Here is a 21,937-nt window from a genome sequence, read left to right as displayed (position 1 = left end):
GTTAAGTGAATCTCGTGGCCGTTAAGCAAATCTGGCTTCCCCTCTTGATTTAGCTGGAAACCCGCAATCCCGGGATGCTGCAACCATCATAAATGTCTGTCGGTTGCTAAGCAACCATATTGTAACTGGGGATGCTGTGATAGTCATATATGTGAAGCTCAGTCATAAGACCCTTTTTTTCAGAGGCGTTGTAAATTTTAACAGTCATTAAATGAATGGTTATAAGTCGAAGACAGCCTGTACATCCACATAGCTTTTGTCTCTTGGAAAACAGATGGGTGGGACTATAAAACGATGTAGAAAAGATGTGGAGACTCTAGAAAGAGTGCAGAGAAGAGCAACAAAGAGGATTAGGGGACTGGAGACTAAAACATATGAAGAACGGTTGCAGGAACTGGGTATGTTTAGCTTAAGAGAAAGAAGGACTAGGGGAGACATGATAGCAGTCTTCCAATATCTCAGGGGTTGCCACAAAGAAGAGGGAGTCAAACTATTCTCCAAGGCACCTGAGGGTAGAACAAGAAGCAATGGGTGGAAACTAATCAAGGAGAGAAGCAACTTAGAACTGAGGAGAAACTTCCTGACAGTTAGAACAATTAATCAGTGGAACAGAAGTTGCCTCCAGAAGTTGTGAATGCTCCAACACTGGAAGCTTTTAAGAAGATGTTGGATAACCATTTGTCTGAAAGGGTATAGGGCAGTGTTAGTTAACCTCTTTGGCATTGAGTGCCGAAATGGGAGCACACTTGCACGTATGTGCACTGGAAACCAGAAGAGCAGCCACCCGGTGCACATGCACACGCCGGGAAGATGATCTGGTTTCCGGTATGTGCATGTTTCTGGCACTTCATGCATGCATGTGAGATAGTGGTGAGTTCCGGATCCCGTTCCGGTATGGTTGGAACGGGCCCGGCGGCGTCCACATGGACGTGCGCAGTGCGTGCATGCATCTTAGCGCCTCTGTGATGCTCCAGCTGTTCAGCGGAGCATCGCGCGGGCGCTGTATGTGCCATGTGCAGAAGCGCCGAAGACTTAAAAAACCGGTAAGGAGCTTGGGCGGGCAGGTGGTCCCTCCAGAGCACCGTACCGGAACGGTATCCGGTGCTCCAGGCAGGCTCCGGTACACCCATACTGGGACGTGCCGCCTGCAACCCACCACTGGTGTGTGAAGACCAGGTGGCCAGTGTGCATGCGCATGCCAGAAACCGGAAGATCATCTTCCTGCCGTGGACATACGCCTCAGGTGGTTGCTCTTCCGATTTCTGGCACTCGTGTGCGTGAAGACCAGCTTCGCGGCACGCTTAAACCCAGAAGAGCAATGGGCGATGGCTCGTGTGCCCAGAGAGATGGACACATGTGCCATAAGTTCGCCACCACGGGTATAGGCTTTCCTGCCTAAGCAGGGGGTTAGACTAGAAGACCTCCAAGGTCCCTTCCAACTCTGTTATTCTGTAAACTTCGTCTCCTTGGTTGCCGGGGGACCACAGCTGGTCAGAAAAAGTGATACTTGACCACTAAGGAAGGTCATAAGGACATAAGCATTGTTCTGCTGGTGTCATCTCATCTTTTAATAATAACACATGGGAGGTTACAAGTATCTTCAAATGTTTATGTATGGATAGTCCTCATCTTACAGTCATTTGTTTAGTGACCGTTTGAAGCTACAGCGGCACTGGGGAAAAAAAAGATTTACAACCATTTTTTAACGCTTACAACCATCGCAGCATCTCCCATGGTCACAGGTACAAAATTCAGACGCTTGGCAACTGATTCATATTTATGACGGTTGCAGTGTCCTAGGGTCATGTGACCATGTTTGCAACCTCCTGATTGGCGAAGTGAAGGGGGAAGCCAGATTCACTTAACAACTACGTATATGGCTTAAGCTAACGACTGCGGTGATTCACTTAACAACGGTGGCAAGAACTGTTGTAAAATGGAGCAAAACTCACTTAAATGTCTCACTTTCACCACAGAGATTTTGGGCTTAATTGTGGTTGTAAGATAACTACCTGTATTTATTAAACGAATCTATATGGCTCTCCAACTCGAGATGACATCAGCCGGCTTACAACTTTTAAATTCCATGAAACCTCACTCCCCACCCCTGTTTACTCCCTGAAGAAAATAATGTCTGTCTGTCTGTCTGTCTGTCTGTCTGTCTCTCTCTCTCTCTCTCTCTCTCTCTCTCTCTCTCTTTCTCAAAAAGCAGTTGTTTTGTCATTGATTACTTGATGTTCCCTAAGCCCATTATCAAAATGAGCCTATAAAGATACAAGCATCCTTTTGTGTTCAAATTATATTTTCCTTCCTTCCTTCAGACTGTCATCCTTTATAGAAATTATCCAAAATTCTCCAGGGCACCTTAAAAAAAATTCTTGATAAATGTCCCAGTTGCTAACAAGAAGAAAATTCTCTGTACCCTTGCAAGATGAATTAAAAAGAGGGGAAAAAGATTACAGTATGCAGTACATTCATAATAATTCTTCAGATGTGGGAAAACCAGCTTTTTATAAGCACATAAGAATCCCAACGGATTTAATTTTCATCCCTTCTCATTTTTGGCTGCAGTTTTCACGTTTTCTGGGGCAGGGAAAAGCGAGAACATTTTATTTATGCTTTATATTTATTGGTGTAGAAAATACTATGCTGGACCAATGGTTGGTCTGAAAGCAGCTTTCTATCTGGGTAGTCCTTGACTTACAACATTTACTTAGTGACCCTTTGAAGTTAAATGGCACTTTAAAAAAGTGACTTACAGCCATTTTTTTCATACAACCCTTGCAGCATCCCCATGGTCACATGATCAAAAGTCAGATGTTTGGGAATTGACTCATATTTATGACGGCTGCAGTGCCCTGGGGTCATTTGAACAAGTTTTCTAATCTTCTGAAAAGCAAAGTCAATCAGGGAACCCAGATTCAGTTAATAATTGTGTTACTAAGTTAACAACTGCAGTGATGGAGTCACTTAGCAACTGTGACAAGAAAGTAAACTGGAGAAAAACTCACTTAACAAAGGTCTCACTTAGCAACATAAATGTTGGGCTCAATTGTGGTCCTAAGTCGAGGACTACTTGGAAATACAAGTCAAAAGCAGTTTATGTTATTTTAATTCCACGCACTGGATTTGTAAGTCTGCCCAATTCAAAATGACTCTGCTCATCCTTCTAACAACATAAAAATAATTAACAAAACAGCTGATGAGGAAAATCAACATTACTGATTTGGGAAGAGAGAACAGATGCAAGGCCTTAAAATGTATTCTAAAAGAGAGGCACTTAAATTGTCGCAGCCAATTATCCTTTTTCCTCAAATAATACTATTACACTCATTTAAATATACAAAAATGCTAGTTTTACACAAGCGTCTCAGCCACAGCAATCCCAAAATGGATCCTCAACTCACAAATAAGCAATTACAAATTGCTCCACTAGCCCCCCCAGGATGTGCCCAAATTTCTCCCTCGGGGAAAATCCCCCCACCCCACCCCCCAGTTTTAAGAATCACTGTTCTAAATTCAGAGTCAGGAAAGTATTATATAGAATAATCTTAAAGCTAGGCAGTTTATAACCATGCAGGTTTTCCTTTTATATATCTGCAATGACAGCAATCTGCCAACACAACAAAGTTGAAACGGGGGAAGCTCGCACTGGAAATGATGGATTAATAGGAAAGGCCCTGCCAGCGACATTTCTGCTTTGAGTGGCAGCTCTCTCCCTTTTCAGTCAAGTATTTTTAAGACTGGCCTGATTTACAGCTGCAATCCTATCAACCCAGTAAACTGCACAGCAGAGCAAAACATATACCTGGTGACCCTGAAAAAGATGACAGGCTGTTCCTAAATCTGCTCTTCAATCGGAGGGGCTGTAGCAAATCCAGAGGTGTGATCAGGGGGTTGGACTAGATCAGTGGTTCTCAATCTTCCTAATGCCGCGACCCTTTAATACAGTTCCTCATGTTGTGGTGACCCCCAACCATAAGATCATTTTATATTTTCCATCTTTTTTCAAAAATATGTGTTTTCCAATGGTCTTTGGCGGCCCCCTCTGAAAGGGTCGTTTGTCCCGACCCACAGGTTGAGAACCACTGGACTAGATGACTTCTGTTAGATACCAGAAACATTGGTAATGGTTTACACCAAGGTCCTCTGCTCCGGCGGGAACAGAGATTCAATCTGATTGGTCGAAGTTATCTGCATTTTTTACATTGCACTAAATCAGGGGTGTCCAAACTTGGGAACTTTTAAGACTTGTGGACTTCAACTCCTGGGAGTTGAAGTCCACAAGTCTTAAAGTTCTCAAGTTTGGACACCCCTGCACTAAATACTATTTATCTTTTTAAAACATTCATATTAGTGGTCCCCGGGATTTAAAATTATGAATTTAGTAGTCCCTAAGGTCCAAAAGGTTGGTGACCCCTGATCTAGGGTGTCTATGCCTCTTCTTAATCCCTGTCTTCATTTGGTCCTAGCTGCGGGGACTTGCGATCTTGGTTTGCTGAAGGTCTGAATTCAAAACATCTCAATGACAGTTTTGACAACATGAAATTGCACAGGCACGTTTCCCAAAGGTGCCTTTTTTTCCAATAGGCAACTGGACTTTCTTCTCATCCAAGAAGCTTCTTCAGCTCTGACTGGATGGTGGGGAATGGAAGGATTTATACGCCTTGCAGAAAGCTGGTCCTTGGTGTTAGATATTAACATATATCGGAGGAAGTCTCCTCTCTGGTCCGCTGCTACAGCGGGAAACAGGTATTACTCTGATTGGTCAAGAGGCGTACCCGAGTACTATAAAAGGGGAACCCTCCGACCACAGAGCAAGCTGGATCACTATTACTACTAATAAAGAGCTGTTAAGTCACTTCGTGTCCGCAGTCTGTTCTCTCGTTGCCCAGATCTAACATTGGCGACGAGGATGGGATCGAGAGACAGATAGGACGAAGAACGCTATCTCCAGAATCTCCGGATATGATCCAGCCCAGGAATTCGGCAGAAATTCCGGCAGCCATCTCAAGCCACCGCAGCGCGGCAAATTCAAACGAGAGAAGATGGCGATGCATGCTCCCCCCGCTCCATTCGACCCAGAGAATGACGAATGGGAAGCCTTCATGATTCGTTTCGAGTGTTTTCTCGAAGCGAATGAATACACGGGAATCACCGACGCACGGAAGAAAAACATTTTCCTCGGCTACTGCGGAAAAGAAGTATTCAACACGGCCAGAGACCTCACCGCGCCTACTCCAATACAGGCAGTATCATGGGCGGCGTTGCAACAGGCTCTACAGACTCATTACGCGCCAAAACCTTCCCGCCATGTTTGCCGCCAAGCGTTCAACACGAGGAACCAGAAGGCGGAAGAATCTATCAACCAGTACGTTGCAGCACTACGAAAAGCAGCCACACATTGTGGATTCAGAGACCTGGATGAGCAGATTATGGATCGACTCGTTAGCGGGCTGAGAGACATTTCCCTACAAAAGCGGCTGTTAGCCAAAACCAATTTAAGCCTACAGATTGTACTCGAGGAGGCAAGAGCTTCAGAAGCAGCAGACAGATCAGCGGAGACAATTCAACGCGGGTTCAACACTGGCCAGCCAGCGCCAAGACACACCAAAGTTCACTACGAGGACACAAGCCCCGACTACGAGGATCCCGAGTTCGAGGACAGTCACCTGATGCGGAGCAGTCACGTGAGGCCTGGGGGGAGACCCGGATTCCGTTTGCCGCCCTGCGCAAGCTGCGGAGGGAATCACCCCAGGTCTACTTGTAGGTTCAGGAACGTTGTTTGTTCGCACTGCAACAAACTTGGGCACATCGCACGAGTGTGCCGGAGCGAAGTCCCTGCCTCACGGCAGCCACCCATGTACCGCCAACAGAAGCCCAACCCAGGGGCTTGGCGAAACCAAAAAGGGCGCCCAGAGAGAAATCCACAAGTGTTTACCCAGAGAGAAAATTCCCAAAGAGCTGAGCGAGCGTATCCCCAGAGAGATTACACACAAGGAGCTGAGCGAGCGTATCCCCAGAGAGATTACTCACAAAGAGCTGAAAGAGCGTTCTATCAAGACGCTCAACGAGAGTATTTTCAGGATACAGATACTGAGATAGAGTTGACCCAGAGAGAGGAGTTGCGAACGTATCTCACCACGATAAGTCAGGTCCACCCCAAGCGGCCAAAAAGGCTGAGAGTCACAGTCCTCTTGGAGGGCTCACCTTGCGAGCTAGAAGTTGACACAGGATCGACCCTGACGATCATTTCATGGGCATCCATGAAACAGGCTATCCCTAGCCTCAGAAAGAGCCAACTACGCGTTCCAGACGTCCTGCTACGAGACTACCAGGGGAACCAAGTCCCCATCGTGGGCCAAGGCACATTCCAAATCCGTTTCAAGGACATCGTAGCCCAGCTGCCCGTGACCATCGCCAGCGCGCCATTACAGAACCTTCTGGGGCTTGATTGGTTTGAAGCCCTGGGGTTAGAAGTCACCGGAATCAACGCCGTAGAAAACAGCAGCGCTGAACAGATTTTTAAGGAGTTCGAGGATGTGTTCAGCCCCGGTCTTGGTAAGTATGTGGGCAAACCAATATCATTTAATTTAGACCCCAAAGTGGCGCCAATCCGACTTAAGCCGAGACGAGTGCCTTTTGCACTCCGCCCAAAAATAGACAAGGAAATAGATAAATTAGTAGAGCAAGGAGTCCTTGAGCCGGTGGATCACGCGCGTTGGGAAACTCCCATTGTGACCCCAGTCAAACCAGACGGATCAGTCCGCATCTGCGCGGACTATAAATGCACAATTAATGTCGCGCTACAACAAAGCGCGTATCCTGTGCCTGTAGTACAGCACTTATTGCACTCGTTGAGGCCAGGAAAGGTATTTGCTAAATTAGACATGGCACAAGCTTACCAGCAGCTGCCCGTAGATAGCGTCACAGCGGAGGCCCAAACTATAGTGACGTATAGAGGGGCATTCAAATGCAACCGGCTGCAATTCGGTGTGAGCGTTGCTCCAGGTTTGTTCCAGAGCGTCATGGAACAGCTTTTGCAAGGGATACCGGGAGTCGTCCCCTATTTCGACGACATCTTGGTGTCCGCTGCAAACAAGGAGCAATTAAATAAAAGAGTCAGAACTGTTTTGGCCAGAATCAGAGAGAAGGGTCTCCGCCTTAAAAAGGAAAAATGCCAAATTAACGTGCCTAGCGTAGAATTCCTGGGATATAGAATCGATGGTCAGGGAATACACCCCACTTCAAAGAAAATTAAGGCGATCCAGGACGCCCCCACACCACGTAACCAGACCGAGCTGCAGGCCTTCCTCGGACTACTTAACTTCTACAGCGTTTTTCTGAGACAGAAGGCGACCGTTGCTGAGCCGCTACATCGACTACTCCAGCGAAACGCACCATGGGGACGATCCGAAGCAGCAGCTTTTGCCGGGGTAAAGCGCCTGCTCACCACTGACTCGCTGTTAGTCCAATACAGCCAGACACTACCGCTAGTATTGACCTGCGACGCATCACCCTTTGGAGTCGGCGCAGTCCTTAGCCACAGGATGCCAGACGGAAAAGAAGCACCCATCGCGTTCTACTCTAGAACTCTTTCATCGGCCGAGAGGAACTACAGCCAGATGGACAGGGAAGCGTTAGCTGCGGTAGCTGGAGTAAAACGTTTCCATGAATACCTCTACGGCCGCGATTTTGAACTAATTACTGATCACAAACCGCTGTTGGGACTTTTGGCGGGAAACCGCCCCACCCCGGTCTCCCTTTCTCCACGCATGACCAGGTGGACTGTTTTCCTGGCTGCGTACTCCTACAAGTTAATTCATCGACCGGGCTCCACTCTAGGACACGCAGATGCACTCAGCCGTTGCCCACTACCGGACCTGTTGCCAGACCCCACTCCCGAAGTACCGGTGTTGCTCATTGACTGTTTGGACTCAGGACCGGTTTCTTCCTGCGACGTTGCAAGGTTCTCCTCTAAAGACAGTTTAATAAAACAAGTTCAAACTTGGGTTTGGAGGGGGTGGCCGAAGGGAAACGTGGGCCCAGAATTCAAAGTGTTTTGGTCAAAACGGGACGAACTCTCAGTGTTACAAGGTTGTTTATTGTGGGGGGATCGAGTTGTTATTCCTTATGCTTTACGAAAAAATGTGTTAGATGCATTACATGTCGGGCATCCGGGGATCGTTAGAATGAAGGCTTTGGCGAGAAGTTACGTTTGGTGGCCAAACATGGACAAAGAGATAGAGGAGTGGGTGGCCACTTGCGATCCATGCCAAGAATCGAGACCAGCACCCCCGGAAGCACCCGCCACGGAATGGGAAAAGCCGAAAGCACCCTGGTCGAGAATACACATCGACTTCGCAGGGCCAGTTCAAGGTCAGACTTTCCTTATAGTTGTGGATGCATATTCCAAATGGCTAGAGGTAGTCCTAATGACTTCAACCACGGCAGAGGCAGTCATTAAGGTTCTACGGCGACTTTTCGCCACTCATGGCCTGCCCGACCTCCTAGTCTCCGATAACGGGCCCCAATTCACGGCCATGCATTTCGAAACATTTTTAGCAGGTCAGGGAATTCGGCATGCCCTCGTCGCGCCATTCCATCCGGCATCAAACGGACAGGCGGAGAGAATGGTGCGATTCGCAAAAGAGGCCCTCGCTAGGATGGGTCCAGGTGATTGGCAAACACGCATTGACCATTACCTCTTAATTCAGCATATTACCCCAAGCGCAACGACGGGTAGGAGCCCCGCTGAACTACTCATGGGCCGCCGTCTACGGTCTCACCTGGACCGTCTTCACCCAAATTACTCTGTCACAGCTCCCCCAGACTCCACAAGCAAAATTCGGTCTTTTAGCATAGGGGATTCAGTATACGCCCACAACTATGCAGGGGGAACATTGTGGATGCCGGCCAAGGTCATTGGCATCACGGGTCCACGATCGTATCTGCTGGAGCTGGAAGATGGGCGGAACTGGAAAAGGCACATCGATCAACTTTGGGGTCGCCTAGCACATTCAGACCTTCGAACCGAAGACGAGAGTTTCCAGCCAACGGAAAGTCAGCCACTCGAGAGCCCCATCATAGAGAACTACGACACCTGCGAACCCAGGTCGGAACAAGAGATCGAGCACGAAGCAGAGCAAACCCCAGACAACGCAACCGAGCAGACTCCGGAACGCCCTAGCAACGAAGGCACAAAACCTCCCGAACGGGAAACAGGAAAAGCACCCGATCCTGCAACCACTTCTAACCAACCCGAACTGCGACGCTCCTCCCGAGCAAGACAAACACCAACGTATCTAAAGGACTATGTTACTAACCGCAACGTTCCGTCTAGGAGGGGAGGGGTGTTAGATATTAACATATATCGGAGGAAGTCTCCTCTCTGGTCCGCTGCTACAGCGGGAAACAGGTATTACTCTGATTGGTCAAGAGGCGTACCCGAGTACTATAAAAGGGGAACCCTCCGACCACAGAGCAAGCTGGATCACTATTACTACTAATAAAGAGCTGTTAAGTCACTTCGTGTCCGCAGTCTGTTCTCTCGTTGCCCAGATCTAACACTTTGCATTCTTTTAGTGAGTCTTTTCCCAGTTGCAACGTATGGCTGTGAAAGTTGGACCATAAGAAAGGCGAGTGCCAAAGAATGGAGGCCTTTGAACTCTGGTGCTGGAGAAGACTCCTGCGAGGCCCTTGGACTGTGAGGCAATCAAACAGGTCAATCCTAGAGGAGATCAACCCTGACTGCTCTTCAGAAGGCCAGATTCTGAAGAGGAAACTCAAAGACTTTGGCCACCTAATGAGAAGGAAGGACTCCCTGGAGAAGAGCCTCATGCTGGGAACGATTGAGGGCAAAAGAAGAAGGGGACGGCAGAGAAGGAGGTGGCTGGATGGAGTCACTGAAGCAGTAGGCCTGAGCTTAAATGGACTCCAAAGGATGACAGAGGACAGGAAGGCCTGGAGGAATGTTGTCCATGGGGTCTCGATGGGTTGGCCACGACTTCGCAGCGAACAACAAAATAGCGAGTCTTAAAAGAATGCAAAAGAAAAAAAAATGCAAAAGACCAACTGTCTGGCAAATCCTTCCATTCCATACCATCCAGTCAGAACGGAAGAAGTTTCTTGGATGAGAAGGGAAAGGTCTTCAAAGAAAAACAAGAAAGTCCAGTTGCCTCCTGGGGGGAAAAAAAGCACCTTTGGGACAACCCTGACCTTGATGTCTGAGAATCTCCATAGATGCAAAGGCACGTTTGTTTTGGACTTTGCAGCTAATTGTGCAAATCTTAGATTGGGGGGGAGGGGGGGAGCTGGGCTGCCGCTGCTAGGGCTTCATCCTGCCAGCCAGAGGCTGAAGCACACTTGGCAAAGCCTGTTTCTGATGGTCACTGACCCTTATTGGCAAGATATCATTTGGACTAGGACAGACATGATAGTAGTGTTCCAATATCTCAGGGGTTGCCACAAAGAAGAGGGAGTCAAACTATTCTCCAAAGCACCTGAGGGTAGAACAAGAAGCAATGGGTGGAAACTAATCAAGGAGAGAAGCAACTTAGAACTAAGGATAAATTTCCTGACAGTTAGAACAATTAATCAATGGAACAACTGGCCTCCAGAAGTTGTGAATGCCCCAACACTGGGAGTCTTTAAGAAGATGTTGGATAGCCATTTGTCTGAAACGGTATAGGGTTTCCTGCCTAGGCAGGGGGTTGGACTAGAAGACCTCCAAGGTCCCTTCCAACTCTGCTCTTGTATTGTATTGTATTTGCAGCGGTTGGTTATTCAGCGTCTCCTGCGCCCCGGGGAACCTGAGATAACCCGGAGTTAGGAGTAGGCGCGTAAAAATCCACGTTTTGTTTGAAGACTTCCCTGCGCTGCTTTTCTCTCCAGGCCGGTTTGCAGGAAGGCCACATCCACGCTCCTCGGAAGGGGTGCTGCCCGGGGGAAGGGATGGGGAGGTAGAACCAACAAAGGTGTGCCTTGCCCTTTGAAGAGATGCGCCGCTCTTTTCCCGGGATCGCTTGAGCAAGAAAGCTGCCAACAGTTCCGACCTTTGGATCGAGGAGGGGAAAAAAGCCCCCCCCCTTTTTTTTCCTTTTTCTTTTTGGGCGAGAGGATCGCATGATCGGCGAGGAGGTTTGTGTTACGCCCGGGAACCCGCCGCTTGGCCAATCGACCCTTCCCTGCTGGAGCGATCGCCCCTTGGTCGCCCATTCCCACGACCCGCTTCTTCCAGGTCTGCTCTCCGCGCCGCTGGCCATGCGGCTGCTGCCGCTGCATCCGCTTTGGGCCGCCGTCGGCCTTTTCCTCTCCGCCTTCCCGTTATTCTACCTCTTGAACGGCGTCGCGGCCTTGCACAGGTACGTGTCGTGTGAACGCAGCACGAAAGACACGGGTTTGTCCCCGGGGCTGTTTTTACACACACACACACACACACACCCTCCCCTGACCCTCTTAAACCTCTTTTTTTTCCCCCACGACTTCTGGGGACCAGGAAGAAGGGCTTAAAAAGTTTGGCCCGGCCCGGGATTGACCTGTCACAGGTGGAGTTGTGGGAAAGGAACACAGGATAAAGGAGAAATTGCAAAGATGGAAACCACCAATGCCTTCGTTAGCGCCCATTTATGGCCACGTTAGCGCCAGGTTGTCCCAAAGGTGCTTTCCCCCTCCCCCGAGAGGCAACTGGACTTTCTGGATTTTTCTTTGAAGACCTTTCGCTTCTCATCCAAGAAGCTTCTTCGGTTCTGAAGAAGCTTATTGGGTTTAGGTAGGTTTTCGGTAAAGGTACACCCTCCCTGTAGGCCTGGCCTGTTTTCTGGTGGTCATTAAATAAGGCCAGTGGGTGGAAGAAAATCCTGACTTTGGATCATTTTAGTAGCTTTTCAATAGCTTTTGTTCCAATTTTTTACCCCGATTCAAAGCAGTTGTTTTCGTTTTGGTGAATTTCAGTGCTTTAAAATGTAATGTAGTAGACTCTTTAAAGGCAGGGAATTGAATGTAGGGGCGTTTAAATGAGATAGTTTAAAATGTAATGCCATTAGGGAAAAATGTTTTGCATAAGGATAAGTAACAACAACAATCGTAATAATAGGGTCCTGCTTGACGTAGCTATAATTTTGACTGCCAATTTGCCCCAGTGCCTTCTCTCCTTCTGGCAAGTATAAGCGATCGCATGATCCTATTTAAAATCATCGCTTGGGAGAGGGAAACCTCTAAATTTTTAAATTTCGGCAGGCTGAACCGCCGTTAAAATCTCCAGGTTTGTGTCTCGCCCGATCTGGTCATGTGCTCCAAAACTGCACCTGTCTGTCATTTGCTGTGCCTCACAATGATCAAACACACCATGAGTTTGGAATCTCTATACTCCTGTAAAACACCTAAATCCAGCCCCCCCTCCCCCTTGAAGTCTGTTGTCTTTGTCAGGGATGACTTGATAGCAGTCTCCCAAAATCTCAGGGGCAGGCATAAAGAAGAGAGTTTCAACCTATTCTCCAAAGCACCTGAAGGCAGGACAAGAAGCAATGGATGGAAATTAATCAAGGAGAGAAGCAACCTAGAACTAAGGAGAAATTTCCTGACAGTTAGAACAATCAATAAGTGGAACGACATGCCTCCATAAGTTGTGGATGCTCCAACAATGGGGTTTTCAAGAAGATACTTGATTGCCACTTGCCTGGAATGGCATAGGATCTCCTGCTTGAGCAGGGGGTTAGACTAGAAGACCTCCAAAGTCCCTTCCAACTCTGTTGTTCTGCAATTTGGCCATATAAAAGTCACAGCACAAAGGGAAAAAGTGTTGGGTCGGGAAGAGGAGAGACCTCTTATGTGTGATGAGAACATGAGAGAAGTAAATATATACAGGTAGTCCTCGACTTACAACAGTTCATTTAGTGACCATTCAAAGTTGCCCTATCACTGAAAAAAGTGACTTATGACCGGTTTTCGCACATACAACCATTACAGCATCTCCATGGTCATGTGATGATCAAAATTCAGATGCTTGGGAACTGACTCATATTTATGACGATTGTAGTGTCCAGGTGATCCCCTTTTGCAACCTTCTGACAAGCAGCATCAATGGGGAAGCTACAATTCACTTAACAACTGTGTTACTAATTTAACAACTGCAGTGATTCAATTAACAACTGCGGCAACAAAGGTCGTAAAAGGGGGCAAAATTCATTTAGCAAATGTCTCCAGCCTCATAACCAGATGTCCAATTCTGCTTTCAAGGCGATCACCTCTGGCCTTGCTTCTCGGGCAGGGTCCCCAAACTTTCTGGGTTGGGTGCCTGGAGTGGGGGGCAGGGGGAAAGAGGGGATGGTTTTATGGGAGGGGCAGGGAGCCCCAGTGACTCACACAATTGGGGCCATGAGCCCCTTCAATGTACGCATGAATGAGGTCTGGTTGCGAATAGGCTGCGGCCCAGTAGTAGGCCGTGGCCCACAAGTTGGGACCCCTTTTCTAGGGAACCGGAGCATACCCATCATGGGTAATCTTGCCCAAAATGTTTAATAGTTTGCAAATCAACACCACAATCACGACAAGGGGAATCTTTCCATCCCCATTGATACAGGGCAGAGGCACTTCTTCCAGTATCACACCTAAAAGGTAAAGCTTCCCCTCGCACATAAGTGCTATCGTTCCTGACTCTAGTGGACGGTGCTCATCTCCGTTTCTAAGCCGAAGAGCCAGCACTGTCCGAAGACGTCTCCGTGGTCATGTGGCCGGCATGACTAAACGCCAAAGGCGCACGAAACACTGTTACCTTCCCACCAAAGGTGGTCCCTATTTTTCTACTTGCATTTTTTTCGAAGTGCTCGGTTGGCAGAAGCTGGGACAAGTAACGGGAGTTCACTCCGTTACGCAGCGCTAGGGATTTGAACTGCTGAACTGCCGACCTTTCTGATCGACAAGTTCAGCGCCTTAGCCACTGAGCCACCGCGTCCCCTAGTATCACACCTAATTCTGTTCAGTTTCAACCAGACAAAAGGAAGCAGGTCAAACTCAGGTGGTTTCGCAGAGGGATCACTAATGGTCGGGCCACAAGAAGGTACCTTAGATCAGGGGTCTCCAACCTTGACAACTTTAAGACTTGCAGACTTCAACTCCCAGAATTCCTCAGCCAGCAAAGGAATTCTGGGAGTTGAAGTCCATAAGTCTTAAAAGTTGCCAACGTTGGACACCCCCTGCCTTAGATCGTTCCTTTCTCCAGGCATTCTCGGGGTTAAACTGGTAGATGTTACGTGAACAGCTGTTTTCCAAGGGATTTCAACCTGGTGATGAGCTGCCTGTTGCCCTGGTGAATAGGGAGGGCTTTGTTGTAGAACGCATCTTTGACCATAGAGCAATAGTCCAATTCAAATCCAGGGATCAAATCCCAGGATTCAGTTCCAGGGTTTGAGTCGAAGGTTAAGCAATATGTAGTTATTAACAAAGCGCCACTGTAGACAACGATGATCCATCTGATGTTTCGTCTCCCTGCTTCTCGCCAAGCAGGCTTGCCAGGGCTCCTGGCCGGTCTCCTTTGGTAGGAAATAGGGAAATCATTAATGATTGTGCCTAAAAATACATTCCGGAGCCTGCCAGCTAATCTATGCTGTGGCAATTTGCCAGTTGCTGGGATAAAGCAATTCCAAAGGATCGCAGGGCAGCCAGTAGCTCCAATTTCATACTATTAATTAGAGCTTGACACTGAAGGCATTTCTAAGGAGAAATTTCCTGACGGAACAATCAATCCGTGGAACGACTTGCCTCCAGAAGTCGTGACTGGCCCAACACTGGAAGTTTTTCAGAAGAGACTGGACAAACGTTTGTCTGAAATGGGATAGGGCAGTCAGTGAGGGCTAACTTTTCCCCCCATGTGCCAAAAGCGGGGGGAGCGCAGGGGGGTGTCATGCACAGACGTGCCCACACATATAATGCTATGCGTACTACACACATGCATGTGCATGCAACCCCCTGCATGCATGCACATGCGCCCCTCCAAATGCGTGCATGACCCTTGCCCTCCCCCTGTTTTTGGTGCGCAATGGACCTGTTTTTCGTCCTCCCTAGGCTCCAGAGGCTTTCTAGGAGCCTGGGGAGGGAGAAAACGGCCTCCCCCTCTCCCCCGGAGGCTTTCAGGAGGCTTCCCTGAAGCTTCTGGAGGGAGAAAAATGACCAAAAAAGAAGGGTGAAGTCAGCTGGGCAGTGCGCGCATGCACGCTGGAGCTGACAGGGCAATGCCTCGCGTGCTCTAACAAATGGCTCCACATGCCACCTGTGGCACGCGTGCCATAGGTTTGTCATCATGGGTATAGGATCTCCTGCCTGAGCAGGGGGTTGGATTAGAAGACCTCCAAGGTCCCTTCCGGACTCTATTCTATTATTTTCTATTCTATTATTCTCTATTCTTCTCTATTCTATTATTCTCTATTCTATTATTCTATATTATTCTCTATTTCTCTATATTCTTCTCTATTCTATTCTTCTCTATTCTATTATTCTATATTATTCTCTATTATATTATTCTATATTATTCTTTATTCTATTATTCTATATTATTCTCTATTATATTATTCTATTATTCTCTATTCTATTATTCTCTATTATTCTCTATTCTATATTATTCTTTATTCTATTATTCTATATTACTCTCCATTCTATTATTCTCTATTCTATTTTTCTATATTATTCTCTATTCTATTATTCTCTATTATTCTCTATTATTCTCTTTTCTATTATTCTCTTTTCTATTATTCTATATTATTCTCTCTCTTATTCTATTCTATTCTATTCAGCAGCATTTCTCTCTCTTCTCAAAATAGTAATGGTATTAAGGCTTCACAGTGCTTTACAACCCTCTACGTGGTTTATAGAGTCAGCCTATTTCCCCCACCAATCTGGGTCCTCACTTTATTAACCTCGGAAGGATGGAAGGCTGAGTCAACCTTTAGCTGGTGAGAATCGAACTGCAGTCAGCCAGCAGTCAGCAGAAGTAGCCTGCAGTACTGCATTTTAACCACTGCGCCACCACAGCTCATGCTTTCATTTCTACCCACAGAATAAAACCCAATCTAGGTATGACATCATACAACCCAAATGCCCCACCCCTGGGCTGCCCCACAGCAGGTGCAGCCAAAATGTTTGGCAATTTGAAGATCTGAGAACCCAGATTAATGGGGGGGGGGGGGCGCAACATTTTGACTCTGTAAACCGCTTAGAGAGGGCTGTAAAGCACGGTGAAGCTGTCTATAAGTCTAAGTGCTATGGCTATTTTTGCTGGAAACTAGAAGTAAATTTTAAAAAGCCACCCTCAACAAATTTAATCCCACACTTCCCCTTGAATTTTCCATCCCCTTGAATTCCCTTTGAATTTTTCCATAGAAGGAAACATTCTGGGAGAGATGAGTCTTGGTAATCCACGGGAGCCCCAAATCCAACATTCCAAGTTTCTAGTCCATAAGGTCACTCACTCCATCATCATTTCTATTGTCCTGATCGGCAAAGCTTTATTTTTGTCTCAGGGAAGGAACACTATCTAATTTATCTAACACACATCTAACACTGGTGCTAAATTTCCGGAAGCACAGAGAGGAACCTGCCCCACTGTAGATCGAGGGGGGCTGTGTGTAGTAGAGGATTTCCTCTTTTAAATTCTTGGGAGTGCTTATTAATCAAGATCTCACCTGGGAAAAACAACACGTCCCTGGTGACTGGCAAGGCCCAACAGAGACTTCATTTCGCATCCTGCCCCATACATCCCTACGACCAATTCGCTCTCACAGAGAGGGACTTCTCCGGGTGCTGTCCACTAAGCAGTGCCAAAGGGCGGCGCCCAGGGGTAGGGCCTTCTCTGTGATGGGCCCAGCCCTCTGGAATGACCTCCCCCCGGATATTAGGATTACCACCGATCTCCGCTCCTTCCGTTCAAAACTCAAGACCCACCTTTTTCAACTAGCAGGCCTGGCTCAACCATAGTTCCAATTACTCCTCCTGGCAATTTTTTAAACTTGTAATCTCCATTGGGTATTTAATTTTAACTTATTTTAATATTCCTATGTTATTATAATGATTGTATTGTGTTTTATACCTCCTCCGTACAATGTGTAATTTTATAATATGTGTTTTTATTTATTGTACGCCACCCCGAGTCCCTTTGTGGAGAGGGAGCGGCTAACAAATTTAATAAATAATAATAATAAAATAATAATAATTTCCTTAGAGCCCTGCGAAAAAATCAGGTGGAACAACAGCTGATGACCTCTTTCCATCGGTCCACCATAGAAAGTGTCCTCACATATTGTATTACAGTATGGCATGCTGGTTTAACAGCTGCGGACAGGAAGGCACTACAGAGAGTGATCAATTCGGCACAAGAAACCATTGGTTGCCCTCTGACACCACTGGATGACCTCGCCGGGTCTCACTGCTTTAGCAGAGTAAGGAAGATACTCAGAGATGATTCACACCAGAGGTGGGTTCCTACCGGTTCAGCCCGGTTCGGCTGAACCGGTAGTGGTATGGCAGCCTGGGTCACTTGAAGTAGCAGCGACCCAGGCCTGCCATGCCCCCAAACTGGTTCCCCGGCCGCCGCCATCTTGTTTTTCAGTTCTGCGCATGCGCAGAAGAATTTTAATTGAACTGCACAGGCGCACGCAGCTCACATCCAGCGCGTACACGAGCGAACCAGCAGTAAAGCCAGCTGGAACCCACCCCTGATTCACACCCTGGTCAGTGTCCCTTCGTACTTCTATCATCAGGCAGAAAACATCGAAGCACAGCCAGCCAAACCAATAGGTTTAAAAATAGTTTCGTATCCTTGGGCTCTCAGACTCTTAAACACAACCATAATCACTACACACACACACACACACACACACACACACACACGGAAACGCATGACTAGTTTTTCTTTTTCTCCCCCCCCCCCAATTACTTTCATAGGGACTATCCTTTATGCTATTTATGTTGTTTGTATTAACAATACAATACAATCACAGAGTTGGAAGGGACCTTGGAGGTCTTCTAGTCCAACCCCCTGCCTCGGCAGGAAACCCTATACCGTTTCAGACAAATAGCCATCCAACATCTTCTTAAAGACTTCCAGTGTTGGGGCATTCACAACTTCTGGAGGCAAGCTGTTCCACTGATTAATTGTCCTAGCTGTCAGGAAATGTCTCCTCAGTTCTAAGTTGCTTCTCTCCTTGATTAGTTTCCACCCATTGCTTCTTGTTCTGTCCTCAGGTGCTTTGGAGAATAGTTTCACTCCCTCTTCTTTGTGGCAACCCCTGAGATATTGGAACAATGCTATCATGTCTCCCCTAGTCCTTCTTTCTATTAAACTAGACCTACCCAGTTCCTGCAACCGTTCTTCATATGTTTTAGTCTCCAGTCCCCTAATCCTCTTTGTTGCTCTTCTACGCACTCTTTCTAGAGTCTCCACATCTTTTCTACATCGTGGCGACCAAAACTGAATGCAGTATTCCAAGTGTGGCCTTACCAAGGCCTTATAAAGTGGTATTAACACTTCACGTGATCTTGATTCTATCCCTCTGTTGATGCAGCCTAGAACTGTGTTGGCTTTTTTGGCAGCTGCTGCACACGGCTGGCTCATATTTAAATGGTTGTCCACTAGGACTCCAAGATCCCTTATTTTTTTTGTCATGGATTGCACCATTTCATTGTATGCATGATGTACAATGACAATAAAGGCTATACTATCCCTCCAGGGGTGGGTTCTGGCAGACACTACTGCCGGTTCACTCATGGGTGTGGCGTGCAAGCGCTTGATATGCACTGTGCGGGCATGCGCAGTACAATAAAAATTGTTCTGTGCATGCGCAGAACCCAAAAACAAGTTGGTGGCACCTATGGCGCCGCCCTAAGAACCGGTTCGGGGACGTGGCAGGCCTGGGTCGTTGCCGATTCCCACAACCCAGGCCGCCAAACCACTACTGGTTCGGCCCAACCTGTCCGAACCAATAGGAACCCGTCACTGTATCTCTCTCTCTCTTCAGGGAAAGGATCAGCTGGCAACTCATCCCAGCTTCTGTACACAAATTGGGCAGGAAACACCATCTTAAAGTTTGTTTCGGGCAGCTAAATATTTCGTGGTTGACACAAGCTGCCTGGGTGATCACAAACTGCCAATTTTTGAATGACCGGCTTAACTCATAAGGTATGTTTACCTTACCTTATGAGTATGACCGGCTTAAGGTATGACCAGCTTAAAACATAAGGTATGTTTACCTTAATAGGAAGAAGGACTAGGGGAGACATGATAGCAGTGTTCCAATATCTCAGGGACTGCCACAAAGAAGAGGGAGTCAAACTATTTTCCAAGGCACCTGAGGGCAGAACAAGAAGCAATGGGTGGAAACTAATCAAGGAGAGAAGCAACTTAGAACTGAGGAGAAATTTCCTGACAGTTAGAACAATGAATCAGTGGAACAGAAGTTGCCTCCAGAAGTTGTGAATGCCCCAACACTGGAAGTCTTTAAGAAGATGTTGGATAGCTGTTTGTCTGAAACGGTATAGGGTTTCCTGCCTAGGCAGGGGGTTGGACTAGAAGACCTCCAAGGTCCCTTCCAACTCTACTATTGTATTGTATTGTATTGTATTGTAACTTGGCTAGATATTGCACAGATTGGTTAGATCTGATGACTCAGCTGCCCTTTGGACCCAATTCTGACACCACTTGCCAGCTGACATAGCCTCCCGAAAGTTGATAGAGACTCTTTTCTCTGAGCTCAGAGTGGAGGTGCGGCTGACCCACGTAGAGAGAGAGGCCTAATGTTGTCCGTTTATATTACAGGTAGTTCTCGACTTACAACAGTTCGTTTAGTGACTGTTCAAAGTTACAACGGCACTGAAAAAAGTGACTTATGACCATTTTTTAAAAATAGTTACAGCCTTTGCAGCATCCCCGTGGTCAAGGGATCGAAATTTGGACACTTGGCAACTGGTTCATATTTATGACGGTCAATGTGATGAGGACTTTCTGGGAGACCTTTTTGGCAAGCAAATTCCATGGAGGAGCCAGATTCACTTTATAGTCACGTGACTAACTCAACAGCTGCAGTGATTCACTTAACAACTGTGGCAAAAAAAGGTTGTAAAGTGGAGCAAAACTCCCTTAGCAAAAGTCTCACTTAGCAACATAAATGTTGGGCTCAATTGTGGTCGTATGTCGAGGACTACCTGTACTTTTATTTGTCCACACAGTTAAATATAAATTAAAAGCATCTATGGCAAGGGTGTCCAAACTTGGGAATTTTAAGACTTGTGGACTTCAACTCCCAGAATTCCCCAGCCAGCGCTGGCTGGGGAATTCTGAGAGTTGAAGTCCACAAGTCTTAAAGTTCCCAAGTTTGGACACCCCTGATCTATGGCAAGTATGTGCAACCCTTGGCCCAAATGCTGCAAGCTAGTAATATGGCCCCACAAAATAATAAAAAATAAAGGAACACTGACTATATTATACATTTTATATGCAACCCAAGACAATGGGTGACTCAGGAGAGCCAAAAGATTGGACAACTAAAATCTTACAGGCAGTCCTTATTTAGCAACCACAGTTGAAACTGGAAATTTTGTTGTTAAGTGAAGCGGTCGCTAAGTGGAACTACACCTGTGTTTATTAATTAAATTTCTACACTGCCCATCTCACCTAAATGACTCTTACAACAGCACAATCAAACCAGATAAGTACTTGAATGAAAAGCATTGGTTAAACAGGTTTTTAACAGAGTTAAAAACAAGTTAAAACCTACAAGTAAAAAATAAATAGGGTTAAAAATTTAAAGGTTTGGCGGTTAACAAGTTATGATCTGGCTTGAGCTTTGCTTTACAGACATGTGAAGCTTGTAAATGTGATTAGTCATAACGTCATTTTAGCATCATTGTTGTAACTGGGAATGGTTGCTAAATGAGGCAGTTAAATGAGAATTATCTTTGTTCAGGAGGAATCAAGTAGCAGCTTTTCCAATCAATATATTTTATTAAAAGACAGAAGCTTTTGGGGCTGCAGCTTGTGCAAGTTGATGGCTTTAAGAAAAAATTGTTATCCTGTAAAGGTGCTATCAGCTTCTTGCTTAATTTTGGCTATCGTAAATAGCATAGATCTCCTCCTACGATGCCTCCATTAAATAGTAATTGTGCAATGAAGGGAAAAAAAGTGTGTTACAGTAATTAAAATGAGCTAAACATAACCCAAAGTTAATTAACAGATGAAACATCCATAGGATAAATAATATCTGTTATAAAATTAATGCATTTATTAAGCTTTTCATTATGTCTTAAGCTGTAGAGCAATATATGCAGAGTGCATAAAGCAATATAGTGTGTCATCTTCTTATTTTTAGAACATAAAGACTTTTGAAAGGCAGCTCACTCTTGTGTATTAGACCCAGCAGCTGAATGGAAGGCTAATTTCTTGCAAGGTTTTTTTTGAAAGGTGTCCCAAAGCTACAAGGATCTAACACAGCAAGGGGGATGGACCCGTCATTTTTTAAACCTGGTTTATCAAGAGAATCTGTGCAAATGATCTTTGCAGTGAGAAATTCCTCAAATGTTTAGCCTTCCAACATCTGGTCAAAACAGCCTTTCCCAAACATTTTTAATGGCTTCAACTCAGTGTTAATTTCTGGTGACTATCTGAGCTGGTCCTTGCAGGCAAGGTTTCAGGAATGGTTTGCCATTGTCTCCTACCCAGGGCTTAGAGAGAGGGACTGGCTGAAAACCCACCATTTAGTTTTGTGTGTAAGAGGGACTAGAACTCAAAGTCACCTGATTTCTAGCCTGGTGCTTTAACCATTGCACCAGACTGCTTCTCTTCTCTGATGCAGAAATATAGAATATAAGGAAGGTCTGCAAGGATCCCTCAGAGAACATCTAGTCCAGTGCATGAATCCATTATAGGTAGTCCTCAACTTACAACAGTTCATTTAGT

General features: G+C 46.4%; 1 protein-coding gene across 1 annotated transcript in view; it reads left to right on the top strand.

Moving 5' to 3' along the window:
* Positions 1-11,118: 11,118 nt before the first annotated feature.
* Positions 11,119-21,937, top strand: part of TM6SF2 (transmembrane 6 superfamily member 2) — a 37,404-nt gene continuing 26,585 nt past the window's right edge. The window contains exon 1 of the mRNA XM_081959687.1: positions 11,119-11,363. Within this exon, the coding sequence (XP_081815813.1) occupies positions 11,125-11,363 (239 nt within the window). The 5' untranslated portion in view covers positions 11,119-11,124. The remainder of the gene's footprint in view (positions 11,364-21,937) is intronic.

Source organism: Natrix helvetica (assembly GCF_964273705.1).
Source record: "Natrix helvetica genome assembly, chromosome: 1".
Taxonomy (NCBI): domain Eukaryota; kingdom Metazoa; phylum Chordata; class Lepidosauria; order Squamata; family Natricidae; genus Natrix; species Natrix helvetica.
This window is presented reverse-complemented; position numbering and strand designations above follow the sequence as displayed.